At 49.5% G+C, this 27,283-nt stretch overlaps 1 protein-coding gene and 1 long non-coding RNA gene across 2 annotated transcripts in view; one reads left to right on the top strand and one right to left on the bottom strand.

Annotated features, from left to right (window-relative positions):
• Positions 1-18,346, bottom strand: part of LOC144123506 (uncharacterized) — a 33,088-nt gene extending 14,742 nt beyond the window's left edge. The window contains exon 1 of the mRNA XM_077656322.1: positions 18,107-18,346. Coding sequence (XP_077512448.1) covers positions 18,107-18,190 — 84 coding nt within the window. The 5' untranslated portion in view covers positions 18,191-18,346. The remainder of the gene's footprint in view (positions 1-18,106) is intronic.
• On the top strand, positions 4,945-22,477 carry LOC144123507 (uncharacterized). The gene is made up of 3 exons (XR_013313108.1): positions 4,945-5,017; positions 21,803-21,904; positions 22,334-22,477. It is a non-coding gene; the product is annotated as an uncharacterized LOC144123507 (long non-coding RNA).
• Positions 22,478-27,283: the final 4,806 nt, after the last annotated feature.

Here is a 27,283-nt window from a genome sequence, read left to right as displayed (position 1 = left end):
CCCACAAAAAATTGGCAGTGGCTTAGCTCGGCTATGCCAGGATATACGTAGCGAGAGGAACGTTTCCCTGGCTGAGCTTGTTGTGGTCACTGCATGTTTAGCAATGAGAGACATTGGGTATGCACATCTTTTATCCATTTTGCTTGACAGAGACGAAGACTGCCCGATGATCTGTGAAGTAGCATGCAGCGAAGCGGTCTCAATTTTGTCGATACAGTATTTCGATTCGGCACAGCCTCTTTAGTATAAAGCCCTATAGTATTTCTCCAATGTGTAGTCTGGACGTGAGGGTCCGAAGATAAATTAAAGCCAAACTTTCCTTTCATACACTAAGAGAGTCCTGTTTCCTGTTGAAATCCCCCAAAGTCACACACAACTGTGAAACCGTGCCGTAGGCTGGTATACACGTGGCGACCACATCAATCGTCTGCTTGACAGATGTTCCCAGTGCCACGTAGACTCCTTGGATGATAATGCCGCTTTCCAAAAACCGAACACAGCAGACTTCACCATTATTCATCGCGATCGAAGGGAGATGTCTGAGAGCGGTGATACCTTGTTTCACGTACACGCAGACTCTAGCGTTCTTATTGGGTTCAAGCCAACTGCCAGGCGACAACCTCAGGATCGGGAGAGTTAATCTTCTCTTGTCTATACCGCCGTTTAGCAGCAGCTGGACTCTCCTTTTCTGCATGCATGTCAAACGTTGTGATACAGACGCCCACTACATCTCCGTCTTTAATACGCAATCCTGCCCATGCTACGCGGGGATCGGGGGATAGAGCGACGTGCGGCGAAGCGGCGACGAAGAACGCGGCGCAGCTGTGGGGTCTCTCTGGTTACCATGGTATCGGCGCATGCGCACAATTGCTCATCCGCGTGACGTCACGCTCGGCTTTGATGGTGTAGCGGGCGCGCGGCCGCGGCGACAGCGAAGTGCACGCCGCACTTTCCTCCTCTTCGGTTGCCATGGCAACGGCACATGCGCACATCTGCCCTCTCCCATGTTTCGCGAAATGCTCGACTGGTAGCCCAGTGTAGCTCTCGCTACAAAAAGGATGCCTTGCTGGGAAAGTACCAGCGGAATATTCTCATGCCTGGCTCGGTGCGAATGACCCTCCCATTGACTGGTTGCCGGAGAAGGACGCCTGGAGCAGCGACCGACGATGGACAAGGGAATAAAGGAATGGCGCCTTCGAGTAATTAGCCGTATCCGTCGGGAGCCGGCCCGACCGGAGAGAGCTCGCCGCAGTTGAGGCCTGCGGCGCCAGAAAGATCCCACGTGTTTTCGATGGACACGTTGCCGCTTGCAGTACTGTTGCTACACCGTAGGAAATAGCAGCGGACTTGCGTTTTCTCCTCGCCCACACCCACGGGTCGACTCTGCAACGAGTGACTGCTTGCTACGTGCTGTGCAACTTCCCATCTTCGAGAAATGTGCCTGGCGTTGGATTGGCCACCGCCTGATGAAAGGGTGGGACCTTAGGGGATTTAAGGACCGTGCTGAGTGAGAAAGGACTCTCTGGGCAATGGCGACGAGGCTCACCCATTCGCTCGACGCATGAACTCTTAATTTTTGTCTGTTTGCCCTTTCTTAAATATGTAAATAAGTTTCGCCAAAGTGCCATTAAACCCGCTTGTTTACGTTTTGCCAAACTTCAAGTTCCATCTTTCCTCAGCCCGAAGGCTCCGACACGCCACCCAACCGAGCCCAGGTTCGAGCTAGCCTGTGCGCCACGACAACCCCGAAATTATATCTGAAATAAAGAGCCTTCGAATCAGTTTAGATTAGAGTTGTCCTGGGATTAGCATAGTGGCTCCACTCGTTCCAAATTGGCACGAACTGTTGGCTTGATGGCGCGGCTACCCTTTCTGTTACCTTAGAACATTAAATAGCTGATCCATAATCCTTTTTCAGGAAGTTATTGCATCTAGATTTCGTACACTACGGCGAATACTAATACAGACGTTCCTCCCAAATTACAAAAATCGAGGAATGCGTACAGTACCCCATGTTACTTTTGATGTCCACACTGAACGAACCTTTGAACGTGTAACACTTGCCTTGTCACAGCCATGCATGGTTTCATAATTACTGCACAGCGCCACAGCAGAACATAACAAACAGCCAGTAACGATGCGTGTATCAGAGAACTTGTCTCCCTTTCTTCAGAACTAAAGCTAAGAACGCATGTAACAATCACCTCTATGTAGTAATTCACTCACTCCACTCTCTCACTAATTACGAAAGGCTAATCTTTAAATACACTTAGCAACCACCCTTAATTCTGGTAAAACCTTTTTTTACTACAAGCAGGGCTTAGCCTGGCTCCATATCGCAGGGCGGTCTTCAGTGATTTGAGCACAGGTGGAGAGGGTAATAGAGGGAGAGAGAGAAAACGGCTGGCAGCCTGCTTTACGCATATTTTATACAAAGCGGGAAATAAATTTAAGGGTGTGTGTTTTTTTTTTTTTTTGCTCAGTTTACAACATAGTTTTATACAAAGTGCATGGAAAAATCATCAGTTTATGACACAGACCTTCCCAGCTCTGCCAGTGTGCTCGATGGTACCTGAAGTAAAGCATCTTGAAGTGAAACAAAATGTCGGTAATTCTACCGTATGCATATTTATGAAACCACTACTTTACAGTAGTTTTGAAAACGTGGATAAATGTAGCATTTCTGAACATTCGCCAATACCCAAAGACAGTGAAGGCGAGGGGGGTCTTGGACACCTGATCAATATTGGAGGAGGGTCTGAGATCCTCCGAGACACCCCTGACTTTAAGCCCTGACTACAAGACTTGCAAACATATTTCTGATTTATTTTTGGCTTTCCTTTTCATGCTGTCGTTGATAACAACCGGTGCTCCGCCACGTGTGTAGTAGCATGTAAGACTTGAGAAGCTTTTTGCAAGCAGGCACTCATTTCATTTGCATGGTCTTCAAACTTATCAGTAAAAATACATGCATCCTACCTTGTTGCTTCGAAAAGAGTTAGCAGTGAGCTAAGCGCACCTGGCGCTAACAAAGCAGCAGGCGTCCCAACCGTCCACAGAACGCAACGGTTTGATCCCGCCATCTATCGCAAACGCAGCGACATACATAGAGAGGAAGGAAAGGGAGGAAGCGCCTGGGTAAGGAGGAACTGCCTCTTTCGTTGTGCGACGGCAGGCGCCGCTGTGCTAGGCGCGGGAGGGCGCAGATGTGATGTGCGCATTAGTCCAGTCCAATTTATGCCACAAGGACGAAAGCTAAAAATAAAGCTGTTCTGCCAACACTTCTTGCAGCTCATTGTTACTTATTGGGTATTCTCGATGGTACAACCGCGTTTCCGTCAAGACCGAGCAAAGCACAGACTATCAAGCGGGGACAAGAAGACCACGTTGGTTTTAGTATGGGTGGATGGTAAAGGAATACAAATACCAAGTAGCAGGAGTCCCAGGGAAACGAATTTCACTGCAACGCGGTCTTCTACTGTCGTTTTATCGGTCTTTTGAGTATACTGCAGACGCTGACCTACACTGTTCCTGCTCGTCTCCTGGAAGAAGCCATATTTTTGATATATATATATATATATATATATATATATATATATATATATATATATATATATATATATATATATATATATATATATATATATATATATATATATATATATATATATATATATATATATATATATATATACCCGCTGCTCGGTTCAGTGGTTGTGGCGTTCTGTTTCTGAGTACAAGGTCGCGAGTTCGATAGTAGCCGCAACAGCAGTATTAAGAGGCTGCTGAAATAAAGAGACATTCGTTTCCTCAAATTTCGGCACATTTTAAAAAGCACCTTGGGTCGTCGAAACCGACCGTGAGTCCTTCATTACGTCTCGGGTCCAGGGGATGCTTTTTGTACGTCTGAGTACATAGGCCATGCTTCTCTTTCCTTTTCACTTTTTAACTACAATACAGCATACGAGAGGCCTTATCTTCTCCACTAGACTGGAACATTTGAAGAACAGCAAAACCTACTCCTCAAGAGTTGCAAAAGCACAAACGCAGGACAAAATACCAGCGTGATGCCTGTGCTCATTTCTTCCTTGTCCTGTCATAATGTAACTTTAATGGAAGGGACGTCCAACTAACATAACCCACTTTTTGCAATTTTATTGCTTCCTGCGTTGGTATTCAGGCGTCAAAGGAGGCAGAAGAAGGGAAGTCTGGCACTTCTGCAGTAAGCAGAAATTTCATGCCGACTTCATTCGCTAAGGCGCTGGACGTGATGGATAGGATAGGATAGGAAAACTTTTAATATCCAACAGAAAGAGGGTAGCCAGAGGGCTACCCGCCTAGACGACGGCCGAAAGGTCTTGACTCTCGGCGGCGGCTTCGGCCAGTCGGACGAGTTGTAACTGAGTCGCCGGGTCGGAGCTCAGTAGTAAGGTCTCCCATTGATCTTTTGTGTTAATACCTCGTCCCTCCCGGGGAGCATGAGGACATTCCGATAGTATGTGGTCCAAGGTGGCCCTAAGTTCGCAGTTCGCGCGTTTTTCTGAAAATTGCCCTGGGTACATAAGACTCCAGAGGGCCGGGTTTGGAAATGTGTAAGTTTGTAACCGGCGCCAGTTGATGGCTTGGTATCTGGACAAGGATCTATCCGCTGGAGGAAGTCTAGCTCGTTGCAAACGATAGTGTTGTGTAATTTCTCTGTAGGTCACCATGCGATCCCTGTCTGGAAACGCCTCAGCTCTCGCTACGCAGTCAATTCGGGCAACTTATCTCAAAGAGCCTCCTTTAAAAGAGTGCACAAGGGAGTATTACCACAAAGCAGGAAACCAGTCGGAAAGCTTTACTCATTTTCGTTTGTCTGCACTGTCTGGCGCACCCAAGTTCTACGGCACTGGAAAGTATCCCACACATTTCCCTTTCTCCTACTTGCCTTCAATACGCTTTCACTTGTATACGGTTGCGCTCGCCCAACACCTTTGTCTACTAAACGTCGATGCAGAACAGCGATTGAACGGACATGGTAAGCGAGTCATATTCCCTTGCTTCGGCTCACTTCGCGGCCCGTAATCACCGGCTTTCGATCGGCGTGCTTCAGTAACGTGCCGTGCTCCTTATTATTTATTTTCCGGGACTACCGGCCACTGCCAGAACAACGCGCTGTTCGATACTCAAAGCCAGCACAGAGCTCCACGGTGAGGGCACGTCTCGTGATCTGGCACGCCCATTACAGGCGTCGAGATTGCATCTGCATATAATCCGTGTTGTTGTACAACATCAGACACGTGAGTGTACCGCTAGTGTAATGACTGCAAAGGAACATTTTCCTTATTTCTTTAATACCCTCTTGAAATGATGAAGCGTACATGGCCAAGAAAAAATAAACATGTTCGTCCCTTAGTCGGTCGTAAATAACAAGGCTCGCACTAAGAAGGTTTATAAGCTGCAGTTATCAGCCCTTAGTTATACTCCTCACGATAAACAATGTGTTCAGGGACTGAGGTCGGGGGATTTCACACAATGACGCATGCCTGGCACTAGATCAAGACTGCTTTTCTCTCTTAGTTTACCTCCAATAGCCCCTACTGTTTCGGTCAGTTTTTGTAACAGCCGCCTTGGTGTGAGACGCAGCTCTAATGGTACATAGAATATTATTCAAAATGGTTTGGTCTAAAAGCCTACGTCGTCAATAAACAGATTTAGTAAACATCGTTTCATTTCTAGCGAGATTTATTTCTTGTTTGGTCCATTTGCAACTCTGCCAAGTGGCATAAAGAGATACAGAGGATTGTGCCGACGCTTAAACGAGTGAGTGCAGCCTAGCTTGGCACAGCAACTGCTCAGCGACCTTGCGGTGACGGTCGTCGTGTACATATGAGGAGCACCAGCTTGGCCGGTCAGGCTGTAGGTGTGGGGTGCGGAGGACGGGGTTTGTGGCTGCAACCTTCTCGGGGAAGGACGCTCCCAGAGTACGAGAGTTCGCTGCGCTGCTCGAGGGCATGACATGCATGGGAGATCATCTACGAGGATTATCTTGCAGAGAATATCATTATGTCGTTGCAAAATCGTTAAAGAAGCTCGCTTAGTAAAGAAATTATCACGCGGAAATGTCGTTAAGGGACGTACACACATCACGGACACTGAACGCCACCACGAGTCATTATTCAAATCCTGCTGTCACCATCTGTAGCCCTGGAGGAACTGTAAAAGAAGGCGCGAAACCTCCTTTCTACACGACTGTGTTCCGCGCGGGTGGACATTGTCGTGAAGGGAACTGTGAGGGGCTCCTGTATTCTTGAAGGAGGCAAACCGCACACAATTTTCCGCGTTTTACACTCGACAGCACATAAGATAATGTGATGCATCACCGCACACACCACATGTGGAACACAGCAGAGACGATGCAAGACGTGACTTATACAACCACGCAGGACTGTGTGTGACACTGTTGTACGTACTGTAGTACTGTATGTAGTACTGTTGTAGTACTGTAGTACGCAGGACTGTTATGTGGTAACGTGGTCCCTTGGTCACACATGGCTTGTTGGACGAACCCCACAGGGTACTGAAATGGCTGAGTACCGTTTGTCTGAAGAGTCTGTTGGCACCTTGAGAGACTTTTCAATGGACTGCCTGACAGTGTATCAGGGGTGAGACTGGCCGTCATCTTATTGCCTATAACACCTGTATGTGAGGGCACCTATTGGAATTGCATGGAGAAGTCTCTGCTCTGCAGATTATGAGCCATGCGTAGAGAGCTAAGAGGCAAGGCGTCTGAAGGGAACCCGCGCTCTAACTTTGAAGTACAGGTGTTGAATCCGTCACAATCACAACAGGTTGAGCCGGACAAGACCCTAGCTTCCGTAAAGCCGTCCCAATTGCAACGCTTTCGGGCGTTGTGGAGGGCACGACTTCAGTAAAGCGCACAGACCAGGCCGTATTCGAAGACGGAATGTGAAAAAGTATGACAGGCATACTCGGTTTCTAAATGTTCGAGTACGAGTGAACGCGTTACCGCCAAAGGAGAACTGCGCTTAGCAAACATGTTAGGAAAAGAGACTGTACAGCCTAGGCTCTCAAATGACCATGGTGGTAGTCATTCTGCCGGCATTTTATGGTCGCCTCTAGATTGGGAAAGCTAGGCAGTTGTCATTCTAGCACTACCGACCTTTCTATAATAATGCGGTATCTTCCTATTTCTCTTCAAAACATCAAATGACCGATGCACAGTTGCATGTACCCGCTCCCCATAATATTCTCCTTCAACGAATATGCAGCCACCTTCCCGATATTGAATCTAGATGGCGCAACGCGGACGCGTTCGGGAGCATTAGCTTTCGCTCCATCGAGTAAAGCGGCCGGTACATCGGATAACAAAGACCGGATAATGAAAATAAAGGGAGATGCGAGAAAGGCGACCGACGGTATAATCGCGAGAACAACCTGCGGCCCCTCCGCCCTTCGCGGTGACGGCCGGCGGAGAAAAACCGGAACGCATCTCTCGCCCAGCCTTCCTTGACGTCGCAGCGCTGTCGGGGTCGACGGCGTGAGCCACGGTATCGGGGAAAGGTGAAAACCAGCCCTGACGGCTCCTTGGCAGGAAGAGCGGCATCTTGATTCGCAGCTGTGAAAATTGCTGCTTTTCCGGCCCGTTTGGGTGCATCAGGTGCGAATGCGAGCTAGCATACGTGTAAGAAGTTTTGCAAAGATTAGAAACCGCTCATGAGCCGATCCGTCCATCTTGGTTATCAAGAGCAGTGAGCGAGCAATATTAGGCACTGGTGCAAATCATCGGAGCAAAGCTGCTGATTCTCCACGCACAGAATTGGCCGAATCGAGCACGTTTCCGCGAAAGCCAAAAACCTGGATTGTCGGCGGAAGCAAAACAATACGTACACAGGTGTGAGGAAGCACAAACTTCCTCCCGCAGCAAAATTTCTAGTTTCAGTTACTAACAGCAGCAGCCTGCAGATGACACGTCCAGCGGTACCTCACGTCACCACTGACGTGAGGTACCACCGCACACATGCGAGGATCTTTAGTCGCGGAATATGTGCTGTTATCACTTTACTTCTAGAAGCGTTGATCAATTATTTTAAAGTTGAGGAAGCTATACAAAGTAGCCTCAAGACCTGAGCATGCGTTTCTACACACTGGAAAACAGTGGAGCACCATGTCTCTGCAAGGAAGCAGAGCCGAAATGAATAAGCAGGAATACAGAGGCGCGTTTCCGGTCATAGTGGGTAGCGGGGTAAAATATGTCATCTGCTATCGCTGCCACAAGGTGATCGAGCAAGCTCACATCTATGCAGCCAGCGGATGTGCAGTTATCTGCACCGGCGCCAGAGGCTGCACTAGTACGTTGCACTGTCAATGGCATGACGCAGAAACGAGGGACACGGGTGGCGGGGCAGGATGTCCGCTAAAATGACGGCCATGCACGCCTCTCCCCCTCTAACTACCCCCCCCCCCCCCCCCGAGACATTCACTGAACGCCAAGAATTAAAAGAAAGGACGCATATTGGGTGAGACTTCCTGGTAGCAGAAAACAAAATGTAATAAGGAGTTCGGCTCGGGAGACAACAGCGTGACGCAATATTTGCAAGAAAGCGTAGGCAGGCAGGTACGCCGACATTCAACATTGTCTGTCCCATTTGCGAACGCGGGGTTGGGCTGCCAGTGAAATGCAGTTGTTCTACTGCCGCTTACGTGTCTTTTCCCCCCTCGAATCCAATAGAGAAAAGCAAACAGAAGTGAAAAGAACATCAATCTCATTTTCACGGAAGGTAGAAGAAAAGAAAAAAAATGCGTTTCGCGAAATAAGGAGTGTTAAACCACGAAAGAGACTCCGTGCAGACTGCTACCCCCACCGGTGGCCCGGATAGGCGTAACGGATTCTGGAGTCCACGATACAAATCTCCCGCAGCAATTCGTGCACGCGCCTCAGCGACGGCACCGGTGCAAGTCGGGCCGGGAGCAACCTATACCTCAGCTACACCACCGGGGGAGGCGAGCACGTGCGGCAACTCTGCGGGCGCGCGAGCGATAGCTCTTTGCGAGGGCCGTCGAAGAGAGCGCCCGGTTGGTGGTGTTACGGAGCGGCTGTGCGGTGCGGCCACAGTTGCGGCTATGTGGGTGCACAAGCCGCGCACTGCAGGGGGGTCCCCGCAAGCTGTTACGCTAAAAATTGCGAGCAATGGTTGCAGAGCGAAAACTGCGACGCCTGTTGCGCGATCGGAGAAAAAAAAATAGAAAAGAAAAAAATCAAACCGGGAAGGGCAGCTTAAGCGGGAGCGATTTTCCTGTTTTGTCTCCTTATATATTGATCCGCACCTAGCAGAGGTCTCATTTTGTGTGCAAGGGACTACGTGTCCTGTAAATGTAATCATCATCACCATCAGCTTAACTACGCCCACTGCAGCACAAAGGTCTTTTCTATCGACCTCCAATTAACACAGTTCTGCGCCGGTTTCCAGCAGCCGCCACCTTATCGGCGCAAACATCCTGATCGCACCCGCTCACTTGACTCTTTGACGCCCCTGTTACACTACTTAATTAGAAGCGCAATACTAATTATAGAAGCGATATTTCCTACGGCAGACATGCTACTGTGCCCGGTAGGTCTGGATATCGAACCGCTGACTTCGTAAGCGAGACTTCAGCACAACTCACTGAAACACGAACGAACAGAAAAACACCACAAATCGGTTCCTTTTTGTCCGTCCGCCCGGAGGGCAGTATTCGCTAATGGTTTCCCGGGTCTGGGTGAGCGCGGGGGCTGCGTTTTGATGGAGGCGAAACGCTAAGGCGCCCGTGTGCTGTGCGATGTCAGTGCACGTTAAAGATCCCCAGGTGGTCGAAATTTTTCAGGAGCCCTCCACTACGGCACCTCTTTCTTCCTTTCTTCTTTCACTCCCTCCTCTATCTTTTCCCTTACGGCGCGGTTCAGGTGTCGGCCGATATGTGAGACAGATAATGTACCATTTTCTTTTCGTAAAAACCAATTTTCATTTTGATCCACCCGCGTAATTATATTTATTCTCTCTCTCTCTCTCTTTCTCTCTGGGTCTTTGGAACCAACTAGCGCAGCAAATTCGTATGAGAGCGAGCAAGAGAACAGACCAAGGGTATCTTAATTCGGTAATAGGGGGGAGTGCTGAACAAGCACTTTATTTAGTCGCTGACTCGGTATGTGATTCGGTCAGTCAGTCAGCCAGTCAGTCAGTGAGTCAGTTACTTGCACCAAGGGCCGTCAGTGAGGTGTAACTGCAATATAGGAGAAAAAGCTAACCTGGGTATTATTTATTTATTTTACCCTCAGGGCCAGAGCTATTACTGAAGGGAGAGGGTTACATAGGGTAAAACAAGATGAATACAATAAAGAGCGTATTACCGAAACACACATTCAACTTATTATTATGTGCCCAGGACGCGGCAGGGAACGTTATTAAAGCGTCGTTGGGCAACAAAAAAAAAGAAACACCGCCGTCAAACACTGTTTTGAAATTCGCAAGTTAAAGTGTGCAGGACTTGCGATAATTATTCGTACCCTTGTGTGGAGCGCTTGAAAGCCTGGCATTCTTACCTTGTCCTCCAACATTATTTTGCTTCTCTTTCATGTACGTACTTGAGGTCACCACATAGATCGATATTTTCGCCGACTGCAAGAGTGATGGCTCAAATAATGCATGTGCCCCTGCTTCTCAGACAAGACGGCCGTGAACTGCAACCCTTGACCGTTGAGCTGTGTATGGGCTTTAAAAACTGAAGGCTGCGAGCTTGTTGTTATGGGCTTAGAAGAGAACGCCCCCTGTCAAGGAAGAAGTGTTGAATAGCGAAGGCAATATGCTCGTTGTGTTTGAGCCAGCGCTACTATTGTGCCGTTGTGCATGTACGTCAGGAGAATGAATCAACTGGAGTGCGAAAATTCTACATATGAAGAAGTGACTGGCCTTGCATCGGCGTTGCCATTGCCATGCGTCTTTTCTATGAGCCTAAGCAGGCGCCTTAGGCTTCAGGCATATATATCGAAACCCGCGGTCCAAGATTTTCTCTTTACGGCACTTCAAGTGCAATTCATAATTTCATATCAGACTTCATACTCAACAATTCTGGAAAAAAGCATTTTTGAACGGGACATAGTTCATGAACGCACTTTTTTTTTCATATATTGTAAGATTTCAATATAACAGTCAATATATCGCAGATCTCCCGTTGGCAGGCTTGAATTTTTTTTTTGCTATTAACGTTTTTGCTATCGTCAAAAGCGCTCCCGATTGCTTTTGTAAGGCAGTCTTAACTGCTCGATGCGACCGATGGAAACCCTATAAAATGTTTTGCTCCATATCAGAAGAATAGAAAATTACCTTCAATATTTCCTTAAAAGTACCTTACAACTTTCCATTGTTTCAATATTTGTCCAAGAATGTCGGGCACGCCTCTATTAATGGACGAGCATGCATTATACGTCCACATTCACTAAAGGAGGTTGAGAGAAAAACGGCGACTAGCTCGGATGTAGGTAGCTAGGAGTCCAGGTCAACGTTTCTTGCAGAAATTCCTTGTGGAACACACTAAGTCTCCTCTAGTCTAACACAATTCTTATATGACTATTCAACACACCCCATAAAATGGAATGCGTAGGAAAAGGAATTGGCAGAAAAGGTGGGCCAAAAGGGATTAGGAAGAAGATCGCATTATATGGAACGCACAAAAAAAAATAAAGACGAGTGTCCGAACGAAGAAGGAGGTAGCGGAAATCGGCAGCCACTGCCGGGAGTCGTTTTATTTCTGGTCGTTCGCGCGACGTGACGCAGCGCAGGCAAGCGTGTTAGCGTTACGCCGAGCATTCGGTCCAACGTGTCGTAGAAACAAAAGGCACAGCTGGAAGTCGAAGAACGGGAGGTGCGGGGAAATGGAGACAGTAGAGCACTCTAGGAAAGAGAACGAGGCAGCGGATGGGGGGTACGCATGCCCAGGCGAAGCGCGACGCGTTCGTACGGAGTAAAAGCGACGTCAGACGCACTATTAAAGGCAAGGACGCGGGAAACACCGTTTGTGCGCGAACACACCATAGCGCAGCGACGGGCCGCGCTCGCGAAAGGGCGTGGCTGACGGGCGCAGCGCTGACCGGGACGAGAGACGTGAGGTTTGGGGAGGGGCCGAAGTGAAGGGGAAGGGGGGGGGGGGGGGGGTTGTAGAGCAATGGTCCGGAAAAAAAGTGAAAGTGGCAGAGCACGGCTCCCCTTCTCTCCTATACCGTTGCGTTCCAATCTCACTTCCCGCGGGCCCCGCAGCCGACGCCGAGCTGCTGTTGTTTCCGTCCCAGCTTTGTCCGAGTGTCTGCGGTGTCTAGACGTTCTCCTGCTCAGCCAGTCAAAAGGCGGAACACGTGCGACCATTGTGTAACGGCCGCCGCCACAGCCTCGTGTGGCGCCGCGGCCCGTGCCGTCTTCTTCGAATGTGAGAAGAGTACTACACTGGCATACCGGTATTTTTTCCTGCATTCCCGACCCTCCGTAGAGATTTGTCTTGCGAGTCAGTGCTGTTAGGCTGACCGATAATGGGGCAATGATGTTCCGTGTAAAAGCGGGGCACTTTGTGCAGCGGCAAATGGAAGCCTTTGTGCCACTCTTACGCCGAACCCAATGAAATTCAAGTGGCAGCATGGACAACCAACGGCTACTTCTCTAACTAGTCATAAGTTTCTTTACAGCCGCAAAATTACATGATGATCGCTGGTTATGTATTCCCTTCCGTGCACCGCAACCCCCCTCGCAGATTGGATCCTTCCTCAAACGAATGCAGTGGCAGATCTTATGACTTTAGCTAACTTCAGCGCACAACTGCGGGGGGTTCGCGTGCTTTGAGGCTTGCGGACTCGCAGCTTTTCCTCTTCCCCATCCCTTCCCTGCTGTTTTCCCTATCACCCTCAGAGCGGAGAGCCAAGCTTATTCAATAAACTCTTTTATCGTCATTTGTGATTATTTGAAGCCTTTCGTTCTATCCACGCCGCTTCCTAACAATGACTACATTCCACAGTGGCCAAAATGCAAGAAAAAAAAGCCCTTGAATTTAGCCACGAGGTTCCACCTCTGGTCCACAGAATGGAAGGAGTGGAACGCGCAAAATGTACAGTGACCAGAAGCAATTCCTTTTCCCCACTTAGTAATGGCGAGAAAAGAGTCCACATTCTCGCGAAAAAGGTACGTGAAGCTACTTTCAAGGCCAACTATTTAACACGATGCCACAGCAGAAATTGTCACTCCATTCAGCCTGCAACAAGCGCACAATGCACGTCTGCCTGTTGCACTCAGACATCGCGTTACAGCATTGTATGAAGCCTTCGAGATCACTTCGTCTCTTGAGCGTGACGAAAACACCTAGCCTATCATAAAGGAACGCATAGAAGCGAATAAAGCTTAACGCCTGAGCTCGCATGAACGAGGATCCACTACACGTATAGTATTGCCTGATGACGTAACACCAACGCATATATTTCAACAGAACTGCACACACGAAATGTACCGTTGACTCCAAGACCAAACAGCTACTTGTTTCTCACGGTGCAATCGCAGGTCATCGATCATGCCCGCAATCTGCGAATGAAACGACGCTTGAACGAGTGCAACACTTCCACGCGAAGCCGGTACAATAGGACGCCGACAAGGGCTGTCCAAACGTCGCTGTCGTAACAGCGCGCCGTCCGGACAGCTCTTCATGAAACCAACAAATGAATACGCGTTAGTTCCACGCTCGAGAGTGCAAAGCCGTCATCCAGTTGCTCATAGTGTGTGAGACGGCTCAGTCTCTAACCCTTGTTTGAAAAGGAACCGTTTCTTCCGCTGCGTGCAGTGACCGATGCTCCAACGCAGTGGAACACGTACGGCACCAATGAACGCTTGCCAACGCTCGCGAACGTCCTCAAGCGTTCTCGCAACGGCCGTCACGCTTCGCTGGAGTCGCTGGCGTGCTCGCACTCGCTGCGGCTACCAACGGCGTCAACGTTTAGTTCCGCCAACGTGTTAGCTTCTCCCGACGGGGCATCGCCTCGCGGGCGTTGTTTGCTCCGCGATGTTGTCTTTATTCGTACGCCGGCATCATCCTCGCTCGCCACAGATCTTCGCTATCGCGTCCGAGCGACCGCCTAGCTGTCCACGCCGACGCCGGGACACGAAACGAGCTGCAGGTGTCCTCCCTTAATGGCGTGTGCCTTCTTTATTCTATTTTTCTTATTCACTTTGTGATTTTTTTATTTGCTAGAACAAGAGACTTATCGCGAGCTGTCCTGCGCCCAGGCACGCACACCCAACCCGAGCAAGCACCCAGGAAGCGCGAGCCCAGTTACGTCCGGCTGGCTGGTATTCTGGAATGATGCCTTGGCGGAAGCAACCGCGGCAGGGCGTGACTGCAGTGAAAGTAATGGGCGCGCGCGTAGACTTCAAAATAAAATTACCCTTCCGCTTACGGCGATCGTGTAGCAAATTTTTGTGCTTGCCGCTCGCAGAAGCGAAATTTGAGAAACAAAAGCCTGGATTCGCGCTCGAAAGAGGTGGGGTAAAGTTACGGTGAGCATAGCCCGTACAGAAGGCAGCACATAGTATATGTTGCCTGCCGTCAACGAGAGTTAGGGGAGACAGCAAAAGTTTCCGTTGCTGCATGGACAGGTACTAAATATGCCCGGGCCAAAATAAAATAAAATCTGTTTTTTTTTATTTATAAAGCGAGGTTTTTTTCGGTCTAGATACGTTATTTCTAACACACACTTTAAGCAACAGCGGTATGAGGCTAAATGCGGAAAACTTATAGTATTAAAGCCGTACAGCAGCCAGAAATTTTTGCGTCGTGCTATGTCTCTTGATTCTGATCAATTTTTAGTTTTCAGCTGTAATTACAACAAAGTAGTTCAGTGATGATGAAATGATCCCTGCCTCATTGCACGAGGAAGCTATTTTCTCAGCTTTCACAAGCTGTACAGAAAGACATTAGCACCTGTAAAGCACAGACTACGCGGCTCGACACAAGGAGTACGCATGAAATTAAATTCACGACGCAAGCAACCAAATAGACCAAGTCATCACTCCAATAATGGCGGAGTGTCTATCTTTGCCTTAAACTGCCCGGCAGTAGCTTCATAACGTGCTCCTCTCAATAAAGCTCCAACCTAGCCCGCTATTTCCTCACTGCCCCGTACCTCCGCTCTGGCATATTGATTGATTAAAAGGAAAGAAAGTGGCGCCGCCTGTAATATTGCACGCGGAAGACAGTTCCACACCGTGCAAGAAATAAAAGTGGGTATGAGGGGGGCTTGAACCACAGAATGCATTTGAATATCCCTCTCGCGTATCGCGTTGTGCCGACAAAGAGCGCATTCCTGTCACTTACCCCACCATCGTTAGTCCATGTAAAATTCTCACGTCCTTGAATATCATGTCAAGGCAAAGGAATACATCGCGGTCTACATTCTCAATTTCAAATATCCGAGATTCCGCTGTCATAGTAGAGCAAACCTGCACAAATTTCTCGTCCGGTCATCTCTCGTGAAACACCCAGATTAACGCGCCTTTCTTCAAGTTTGACCGCTACATTCAGTCACATAACGTATGCCATAATTTCCACCCGCGTTTTCACTTCAGGGAAAGTGTGCTGCACAGAAGTAACAACCGCGTCAGTTCCGCCATCACGCTCTTCAGTTCACCCCAAACTCCGACGCGAGGTGTTGAATACAAACGGTCGCGATAAAGACCGCCTTGGTTCGGATCTCGCCCACGCGAGCCAACGCTCGGAGAGGGCCTTGCGCTGTCCGTGCAGTGCTGACTGCATCGGCGTCGGCGACGGACCCAGCTTGGGCCAACGTTTCCTCGCTAGTCGGCCGTCGCCGCGGATGCAGTGGAGTCGGCCGCTGCTGCAGGGCCAACGCCCCAGATGCGAGGGACGACTCGCGCGCGCTCGGGCGGCCGTCGCCGGTATCGTGAGGCCCGATCTTGTTTTCGCCCCTCCACCAGCGCAGGCTGCAGCGGCGCGCCGCCAGCCAGGCGGGCGGGCGGGCCGGGCTAGCAAGGGCACGCGAGCGCGTGAAAGCGCGCCGAACGCCTTCGCGCGGGGACGCCGGACAAAATCAGTTTACGGTGTCAGCCCGAGGAAGCCAAGAAAGAAACAAAGCGCCCCGCGCAGGTGTTCGATTGGTTCGGAGCGCGAGCGGCGACCGCTTTCGCCCGGGCGCCGCCGATAGGTGCTCCCACCCCTTGCGCCCTCCTCGCTCGGGAGGGGAACAATTAATTGCTCGGAATGGGTACAAGGTTTCACCCCCCTTCGGCACGAAGCCGCGCTGCAGCCGCCGCCGGCGGCTTCTGCTGTTGCCGCCGCCGGCACTGCTGCCTCAACGCCAGTGCGTCGAGGTGACGCGAGAGATTTGCGTCAGGCGCCGCCGGTTGCCGTCGCTGCTGACCAGCGGTGCTCTATTGTGAGGAAATGCAGCGCACACCCTGCTTCCCCCCCTCTCGTGGACAGAGCGTTTCGCGGCTGTCAAACGATGCGGGCGGCCGGCGGGAAACGTCCGTCTTTGAAATTCCGCCGAGGGCAGGGAGAGCCCAGCACGCAAGCGGCACGCAAATGCGCCGAATGCGCGCACGCGCACTCATACACTCACTCACGCACGCACTCAGTCCGTTTGTGCGCGTGTTGACCATTTGTCCGCGGCAGGCCTGGCAGTCGTCGGCGTCGCTCCGCGGGGGCCCGCCGCGATTCAGGCGTTTTCTTCGTGAGCGCGCTGGTCGTCGCTGGAACGGACATTACCTTGGTCGAACGGACGACCTTGAAGCCGCCCCTTTAGAGACTTGGCTTGCTCGGCTGCACGTGTCGCGTGAGTGGGTCCGTGTGCGCGCGATTGCTGTGCGCACGTGCGGCTCCATGCCTGAAGCGAGGGGGAGTACTTTGGATGCGTGGTTGAAGCGCCTTGATTGACGGCGCGCGCAGGGATCGGTAATAAAGCGCCCGGCTCTCGCCGCGGGTGATCTGAGCGAGTGCGTCCGGTCGTGTAAACGATCGAACCACGGGAATCTGATCGCTCAGCGGAGCAAAAAAACCGTGCGCGATGGTTTCGTCGGCTTGAGGTGTTAGGAAACAGCTCCGTGGGGGCGAGCGAAAGTCTGGCGTCTCCGGCACTGAGGGGTTTCTCGTCACTTGGACGTTTCTTGCTGCGTTGGTATGCGAGCCGCCACTTTTACGGCGCTGTGCGTTGGAGACCTTGCTACGTGTCCAGTGCTCTGTCTTTCCAAGACAGGCCACGCGTTTATCACTCTGGCATGGGTGTGTCGCGTCTGGCCAGTGCTAGCATAAATCGTGCGCCTTAAAAAATGGGCACACGATTTTCTTTAATTCAAAACGCCGCCCCCCTGTAGTATTCAATGTAGGTGACTGCGAAGAAAGGCGTGAAGTATTTGAAACATGACAAAGCCTAGCGCAAGCCTCTTGCAAGGGAACGTTGGTTGTGGCGCATGTAACAGCCGGTCCCCCGTTGGCAAGCAAATGAATGGACACAGGATTTTTCGTGTTGTAATATCAAAAGCGATGTAGGCGTGGTGTCTCGAAACAAGGGTGCGCGTACAACCGTTACGAGCGAGAAACTTGCGTCTGTTAGCGTCACTGAATCCACTCTTGCTGTTTGTATGACACGGATTTTGCGGAATGTCTCCAGCATGTCGTCCGGGTCCTTACCACAACGAGCAACGCCCCTTTTACAACGGCTAGCATTTGTGTCAACGGCATTTGAAACATAACTGCTGTGCGAGGGAACTCTGCATTGTTAAGATTTGTTTGTTTGATGAACTTTGTTTGAAGCATGCTTGACATCGTAAACCAGGAATCGAACCGAAACGAAGTGAAAACCGAGGCGCTAGCGCACCTAATTTGCATTCGGCCTAAACACGCCAGATGGTTCATTTTTGTTTTTCTAAGCCACATCGGTAAAAAACAAACAAACTAGGAAGGCCCTTAATCACCATTAGCTGTGACAGTGCGACAGCATATGAACCTCGTAGTGAGCTGCCATGCAGGCTCACACATACCACACAAATAGAGAAGGGGATTCGCCTGACAAAAGTTTTCCACCTACCAAACGGGGAAGGTCAGGGCTGGCTCTTTCTTCTTCCTGGATTAACCTTGGCAGGTGAGAAACTTCTTCCCGTTGCAGCCACATTCGGGTCTCACCCTCCTCTCCTCTAGAAGCGGACTAGGCTTCTCTCTCTCCACATTGCCACCTGCCAACCGTGACAGGTGATAGGTCGCAGACGGCTGTAACCAGTGGCCACTGGGAAGTGTGTGGAAACCGCCAGCTTTTCATTTTGTCTCAGTGGAGATCCTGCGCAAACCCACAAAATAAAAAGTATTCACAGCGTGATCCAGAAATTTTGCTATAAAGCTACGATAGCAGTTCAAATTACGCTCTATTATTTCTTTGATGCTTTTACTTTAATTCACGTTTTTTTTTTATTTTCAACCGCGGCATCACACGCGCGAAAGAATTTTTCCGCTAGGTGAAGGCGGTCAGAGATGGATAGGTGGCAAAGGTGGATTGTGGAGGTGTGGGCGGTGCTTCCGGGAGGTGAATTATCGGCTGGGGAGATGGGTTGAGAGAGGCCGTACCTAGGCTGGCAACCCCTTAGCTAAGGGGTGGGGAGTGCTTTCTGTCTCTCCCACTGGCTTTCCCTCGACCTGGCTTATATAGGCTCCAGATTCGTTACGGCACAATAAAGATAACATCTCCCGCATTCATGGCACGATTAAATTGCCCTTCTCCCCCATACCTCCAATCATTCACGTTGTCATTGTAGCTCAGAAACAGCAGCCCTTAGCTGCTTAGATGTACGGAAGCGTTGCTGACACATCTATCAGGAAATTTCGAAATGGCAAGTGATTTTGTTATCACCCTTGTGACGGCTTCATGACACTAGCGCAGAGCATGTAGCGAAGGAAACCAGTCTGTTTGCCGGCATTAAAACTTAGGCTCAGTCATAGCTCAGCCGCGTCAAAATAGCGTAAATGCTTAGAAACTGCTTTACGGCGGCACTCAAGGTCTTCCTTCTTTGAAGTATCACTCCCCAATTAAAGGGTCACTTAAGGAGAATGGGAAGTGAAGCTAGACGGCTAGGTTATTTTTCGGGGAGTACTACTACTAATAATAATAATTGGTTTTGGGGGGAAAGGAAATGCCGCAGTATCTGTCTCATATATCGTTGGACACCTGAACCGCGCCGTAAGGGAAGGAATAAAGGAGGGAGTGAAAGAAGAAAGGAAGAAGAGGTGCCGCAGTGGAGGGCTCCGGAATAATTTCGACCACCTGGGGATCTTTAACGTGCACTGACATCGCACAGCACACGGGCGCCTTAGCGTTTTTCCTCCATAAAAACGCAGCCGCCGCGGTCGGGTTCGTACTACGAACGGTTTTTCTGCGCGAAAATGTTGCTGAGTTGTAGCGCAAATTGGAAAGGAAGTTTCCAGTTTATGAATTTCGCGCGGAAAATGATATGACCCACCTCGCAACCGCCAATGTTATGCCGTCTCTGTTATCCGTACACCCGCCCGCAGCCAGTAAAGAAGAAAACAAAGTAGAAGTAATGATGATGATAGTGAATTTTTATGGCGCAAGGGCATCTACGCCCAAAGAGCGCCATGGCACAAGGTACTTTTCGCTTACTCAAGGCAGGGTCAAATACCCATTTCCCAAGCATTTCACCCTAAATAAGGCGAGCACCAGACCAGGGGACGCTTGTACCCATTGCATCCCCGGTGGGTACCCGGCGGCACTGGGGATCGAACCCCGCACCTCCCGCATGCGAGGCGGAACGAAGCAGAAGTACGCAAACTTTTTTCGTGGTTAACTTCAGTGCATACAGATAAAATAAGATTCAATTCGTTTTCTCACTGTCCGTGCTTGCAGATACACGTAAATTGACACATGCTGGTTTATTGTTTATGGGGGCTTTAACGTCCCAAAGCAACTCAAGCCATGAGGGGTGCCATTGTGAAGGGCTCCAAAAATTTCGACCACCTGGGGTTCTGTAACTTGCACTGACATCGCACAGTACACGGGCCTCTAGAATTTCGCCTTAATCGAAATTGAACCACCGCAGCCGGGATCGAGTCCGCGTCTTTCGGGTCAGCAGCCGAGCGCCTTAATCACTGAGCCAACGCGGCGGCCCGAAATTGACACATCTGTCCGGAACTAACTTTCCCTGATTGATTTACTGCCCCGGATGAAACAGGAAACGCTTACCGCCGGAGCTGTGCGCAGCAAACAAACGGATGAGTGACTGCGTCAGAAAACCACGAAACACAAGCGCGGCATACCGATGAAGATTTCTTCTGACATAATAATAACGCACCCACCCCTCGTCTTCGATGGCAGTTCTTAAAGCGTTGTCTTGTGTCGTCACTTCCGACAGCTGTCCGCGGCTGACGTCTCGCGCAAGACGGTGCTTGTGCGATAGGGCGCTCCCCTGAGTTTTCTTCGCTTCTTTCTGATGCTGTATTCAGTCAGTAGTCGGCTGCTTTTAGAATGCGGGAGATTGATATCGTTACGCTGAGAGTAGGGGGGCGCCATTGTCACGTCTGACGAGTCGATTACTTTGGCAAGTAAGGCGCGGCATACATGGGCTGGCGACTTCCGCCCCCTACACGCAGATATGGCACAAATATTGTACCGCGAGGAGAGAAGATGCGAGCGGCATCTTTTGCTGACTTTTTTTTGTTCACCCTCTTTATTCCTATGATGGAAAGCAAGTTCGTGGAAAGCATCTTTTCAACCGTAGGAGTTTTTCACCATCTCGTGTCATCCCTGTGAAGCTTGAAAAGATGCCCTCAAGCTATTTCGTGCGAAAAACAATGCTTTACAGATTCGCATTATTTCCCGCGCTCTGATCGGCTATTATCGACACGGTCTAGCGGCGGCTTTTCATGACATGGTTCATCAAAGGGGGCGTAAAATCTTTGAAGCAGTTTTGTGACAAACTTAAAAGCATCATTTCGCTCTAAATCCATGGTTAAAATGCATTGCTGAGACTCTAGTTAGCATTTTTGAATCTGTCACGAGCATTGATAATGGACAGGTGCGGCACAGTATGGCAGGTCTGCATCACGATGCTTGTATGATTTCACAAGGTGAAAAGTGGGGCTGGTTGGTGCATGATCTTGTGCAAAAAAAAAAACAGCGCCTAAGCGATACAGAGGAGAGAGGGGACATGACGTTGTCCTTTCTCTCCTCTGTACCGTTTAGGCGCTGGTCGTATGATTTGCCTCCTGATCAGAGTAATGTCATGTACGGCGGAATAATTTCGCCCTCGGTAGAATCTGGGTCGTCACCTGAGGTTGAAGAGTGTGGTCAGATGGAGTGGACGGGAAAAGGACATGATCCACATCTGATCTCTTCGACTTGGCTCTGAAATGAATCCTGCTGAAATGCTCCTTTTCAAGTAAAGGACTGTTCTAAGAGTATTATCTTATTCTCTGCGTCTGCAGTAAGCGTTCCCGACTCTTGTGTATTTGTTCTTACCAAAAAACAAAATAAATACTTTTTCAAACTTGTGCACCTATTGGGTGGTAGAAAGAACACTTCCCACCGTTATTTTCCCGCACATTTTGGCTGACAAAATCTGATATCTTCCCTGTAAACATTCACGACCATAGTGTGTGAAAGAATTCCCACACGTAAGCAGACTTAAGTGTCTCTGGCGTTTCTTTTTCTGTAATTTTTCTCTCTTTAGCTAAAATCGTCCATTCCTCTTCTCCATACTTCTACTATCTGCTCTTTTAGGCTGGGACATGGATCGTGTTCATCTGTTCTAAAGGTGCTGGTCTGATGACCATCATCGTCATCATCATCGCGGCTCGTCATTGCCCGACTGGCTTCCGTGAGGTGAGCAGAAGGTGTTCGAGGAACCAACGTCATGAAACTGGCGAAACCGGGAGCAGGATGTCATTTTTCGCATAAAATTCTTGAATAAAAACCTTTTTTTTTATAATTCTTCTTCAATGCAGCCATCATTTCGCGCAGAAATAAACGTCCTCTGTACCCTAGAGAATAAACTACCCGTCCAACTTGAATTACTATTCCCCTTTAGTGTCCCTTCAAATGACCCCTAAACTTGTTTTTTTTTTTTTCGCGGAAAGCGAACACTGCTTGGCCGATGTAGGCGCCCCTTTAAAAACTGTAAAATTTTCGAACCATTTCGGCTCAATTTTCTTAGCTATAAAGACCTAATGACCCAAGTATTTTGTGCACTCTGCTTTCTAATTGTGGCATATATTTCACTGTTCAGCAATTTCTTTTACTGCGTTTTCCTAGGAGTGGACTCTACGTCATCTGAACGCGGGGCGTTCCCACGAGACCATTGCTTTTGAAACACCACTGCGAGATACCTACAGAGTCAGTAAACAATGGTTTTAAACTGTCATTAAAATTTTACGTTCTTCTCAGTTAACTTAGAACGCTGTGCTGAACTGACAGTCCGCCTAGCGTGTCCTGTCTGTGGTGAAATTAAAGGCATTTGTTTTTTAATATATTGTGGCGTTGGACGAAATCCACAGCCTAGATGGCGAAAGTTATCACTTTTTGAGGTGAGTCTTCTCAGTTTCAATGCATTTTGTCACCGCATCACTTCGATTGAATTATCTTGAGCGTGTTGCACCATTACATTTTTTTTTTACTGCGAAAGCAGTATGAATGTTAATAGGCGAAAATACCGGCGTGTGTCTCTGCATGGCCGCCGAGTGAAGCCACCGGCGTCTGCAGCGAGCCGAGCGTGAAGACCGCCCCCCGAGCGGAGGCTAGATTGAAAATCTTCCTCGGCGGAAGCCGAGAAGCGTGCGCAGAGATGCCACCAAACGGGCGGCAAAGACGGAGAGAGGGAAAGCAGCACCAAAAGCGAGCACACGGCAACGACTGACGCAACGCGACGCGCCGTGTAAGATTACATGTGCATATTGGAAGATGTGTGAATCATAAAGAATAATTGGCGCGCCACAAAGCGAGCCAAAGTAAAGCGAAATTAATTGGTGCCCCTTTCAGGCAATGCGATGTGAATAAAAGAAAAAAAACAGCAAGTGAAAAAGCATCAAAATAACAAGCATCACCCGAAAAGCGTATTTTTCTAACGCAATTCATCTCATTATACAATCTCAGCATCTGCCAATTTCTTTGTACCCGCCGCGGTGGCTCAGTGGTTAGGGCGCTCGACTACTGATCCGGAGTTCCCGGGTTCGAACCCGACCGCGGCGGCTGCGTTTTTATGGAGGAAAAACGCTAAGGCGCCCGTGTGCTGTGCGATGTCAGTGCACGTTAAAGATCCCCAGGTGGTCGAAATTATGCCGGAGCCCTCCACTACGGCACCTATTCTTCCTTTCTTCTTTCACTCCCTCCTTTATCCCTTCCCTTACGGCGCGGTTCAGGTGTCCAACGATATATGAGACAGATACTGCGCCATTTCCTTTCGCCAAAAACCAATTATTATATTTTTTGCTGTTACCAACCTTAAGAAATTAGAGTTTATGATGAGCAAAATAATCAGGAAGACCCAAAATTAGGCTAAGTGCAAGCATCTACCTGCAGCATTAGGTAGCTGTAGTTGATACAAGTAAATTTTTACATATCCTGGGCTTCCACTATTGCGTCAATGCCGCAGATTATACACCATAATAGTGCTCATATCTTTTAAACATCGGCACCATGTCTTCCACTGATAGGAGAATCACCGCTTACGCCTCCAGTTGTGTCTGCATAAGACACGCTGCAGCTGCTACGCTTAAGATGGGGCAATAGTTTCTTAAAAAGACTTGTATTCCATTACAATGGTGTTCAATCTTGGATGTTCAGGGTGTTCAATCAAGGTTAAGTCTACAGTGGCGTTCAGTCCGGACAGTGGAGTCCGGTCTTGCAACAAACCTATATCTGCGCACCATCGCCACGCATATCCCACTGCACTAGCCATCCCTTTTAAGTTACTCGTCCGCCGCCCGTACTGTAAACTTCTCCCCCTCCTTCTTTCCACGAGCCGCGTCAGACTGGAACGGCCTGTCCCACTCCGTCGCAGCTGTCATCTGTCCTTCATCCTTCAGCGACATTGAAATACATATATCATCGTGACAAAATGTAACAAAGCTTTTGATCACCCCACCCCTTATCTAATGCACTGAAAGGGATCCCCATTCAGAAAAATGAATGAAATGACATGAAATCATCAACAGCACGTGCGACATCTTAAGGGGCCTCCGAAAGCACTATGGTTTGTTTTGCTGAATCTATCGAAGGATTTGTGCGTTTTGCGATCCAATCTTGGTTTCACGCGCCTATCGAGAATACACATTCGTTTTGCTTTCCCTCTTCCTCTATATTAACACAAAGATGTTTCCTTAGCTCTTTCGGACTGGGAGATTTCACGCGTGCACTTAGCACCCATTCTTTCGCTCCGTTCTGACTCATTGCCACTCACTCCAGGGATAATGCGTGGCCCCATTGACACTCCGCGATGCAACCAAGGTAAAACGCAAACACCTCATAATGATCGACCGCCACTGCCCGTTGTAATTGAGCCACGGTTCCCCGTGCCTTCGCCGCAAGGGCCCGAGCGTTCCACTTTCTTCATCGGTCACCGTGTCCAGCGCTTTCTTCGCATGCCCTCGCTCAAGAATGTCCCGAGCGATTTCTTTTTTGTTTGTTTGTTTCGTTTTCTCTTCGAACCGTGGGCAGCTCGGTGCGGCCGCCACCTGAACAGAGCAGCAGCAGCAGAAGAACAAGGTATCCATCGAACGGCGCCGCAGCGGGCCTTGCCCGCAGGCAGCATTGCCTCAACACTCACTTAAAATGCCAGCGCGCACACGCGCGGACACATGCAAGCGTGGACGCCACCATAGAGCAGCAACAGCAACAGCAGCAGCACCGCCGCCGATATCTATAACACGGCGCCAGCTCCTTCGCACAGGCTTGCGCTTGCACGCCGGCATGGCATAGATGCGGCCTACGGGCGCGCGCAGCGGATTTCGAAGTTTACGTTTCGCCATGCCAAAATGTTGAAAAAGAAAATAAAAAGCGTGGAGAACAACATAATAAACAAACGGAACGCCTGCGTTAAGCGGGCGTGCGGTCCGCATGCGAGAGAGCAAGGCGGCGTTCTTTGAATGCCGCTCGTTCCTCTCCTAAATGACGAAAACTCCTTTATTCGAGAAAGAGCAAACTTTATTGCAATAGAATCGAATTCATCATTCTCTTGAGCGAGGCCCGCCAGATGGCTAACTTTTGGCTTTTAATCCTTTTTTTTCGAGAAAAAAAAGCGATTTCCGCTCTTACACACATACTTTTCGCTCGTCCACGCGTACGCACGTGTTATTACACAATTCGCAACTGCTCTGCCCCGAACGGATTGCCTTTTTTGTTTCTTCTCCCCGAAACTTTCGTTTACCCGCTGTTGTTTCAGCGGGGATTGCATACGTAGCATGCGAGCACGTTCTCACTCGCTAGTCGGTGGCGCCTCCTTGACTTTCGCGTTGGGGAACGCAACTTTCGTTGCCCGATCGACGAACTCGACGACGACGACCAAGACGCTGTCGGCCCGCGCAGAGCACTCGCTAGCGCGTGCTTCCCTCGCGCAAAGAAAACTCGGTTACGGGTACGAGCCATGACTTGGTTACGTGGCGCTGCTCTCTGAACGCCAGACGGCACGCGTGCTCTGCGTCTCGGCCATGCGCGCTCTCAGCTGGGCGGGGGTGCTTGCGTTCATCTTGGCCAAGCCGCAGCAGAGGGCGGCCGCGCCCTTCGGGTTTCTCGGCTCCCCCGGAGAATTTCGCGTAGCGGTCATAAATAAAAGTACGCGCAAAGAATGGAGCAGCGATCTTCGAGTCTCCGATGGCCGGCCGTGCGGTCTTCGACTTCTCCGCTCAGCGGAATGGACGATAGTCGGAAGTTAGCCCTTTTTTATTTTCGTGTTCTTATTACCGTGCCAGTTGTTTTCCTTTCGTTGCGACCATGACAGCTCGCTAACGAGGAAACGGGCAGGAAAGCTGTCAACAAGGAAGAAAACCCCAAGAAAGAGGAGAGGCAATTGTGGTCCCATTAGACGCTGGCCAGCTCGGCTCAGTATCTCACCCGCATTCTAGTAGTTACGCAACAAGAACGTCAAGTAGAGCGGCGCTCGGCGGAGCGGAAGACGCGATTATGAGCATCGCAAACGTTGTAATGCCGCTGCCTGTCTGTCTGAAACTTCAGAGTTCGGACCCAAAGCGTGTTGCTCCATGCAACGTCGACGAGTTCGTGAAAGTTTAAAACGTTATGTAAGCGAAAGTTTCGACTCACTGATTTGACTAATTTGCGGTGAGAAACACGAATAAATGCATGAGACAGTTGGCACGGCAGTCGTCTGTCATGTGTTCGCCTGCGTGATTTGTAGTAGCAGCGTGACGGGTTTTGCTGTGGCAAACTTATTGGAGTTTTCGTGGAAGTCAGCAACGAGGAACTGTCACTGCTTTGGAGTCTTCCAACAGAGCATGTAAAGTTGCCGTTTGAAAGCCATATACCATTTAGAGTACACGCATGTTGTACTGACTTTATGTAGTGTATGTCCCAGTGGCCAGGTTTACGATGGGGTCACTGTTTGGCTATGTGACATCTATTAGTATATATAAAGATTACTAAAGATAACAGAGAGCAATAACTACTTTTTATCTCCATTCGACGGTGATAGCTTTATGGCGGGCTCTTTTTAGAACAAACGCTGTCGGTTTGTTTGCCTAGGCACGCCTGGAGCCGGTGCTTTTGACGATGTTCCAACTGCACCAGCATGATCCGAATGTGCCAACATTTAACCTTCTTGCCTTACGTGGTGCAGCTATATCGTTGTTGCTTCTTTGAAGCTGGGGAGGGTGAACTTTATCGCAAGCACGGAACATTAAACTTAGAACAACGCCTCCAGGAGGCGTCAAATACTTCTTTCCGAGTGATCAAATGAAAAGTTGAGCAGACGAGCTCAAAATGTAACACAGGCTTTCATCCGAGTGAAGTGTGACGTTTACTCGCGCCGTTTCATCGGAGCGTGCCATAGGGGATAAAGACCTCTGGGTTCTCGGAAGAGCCATTTGAAAGCAAGGGTGCGCCGTATCTGCCAAACATCCATCCTACTACGACTGCGCATTACTAAGGGTAGACAGCTGGGCTAGTTGGTTTGCATTATTATGGAACATGGTACCAGCGCAAGAAACAGGACGAAGGGAGAAGAAAGCGTTCGTGTTGTCTTTCTTCTCCCTTCGT

This window comes from Amblyomma americanum, chromosome 3, assembly GCF_052857255.1.
Source record: "Amblyomma americanum isolate KBUSLIRL-KWMA chromosome 3, ASM5285725v1, whole genome shotgun sequence".
Classification (NCBI taxonomy): Eukaryota; Metazoa; Arthropoda; class Arachnida; order Ixodida; family Ixodidae; genus Amblyomma; species Amblyomma americanum.
This window is presented reverse-complemented; position numbering and strand designations above follow the sequence as displayed.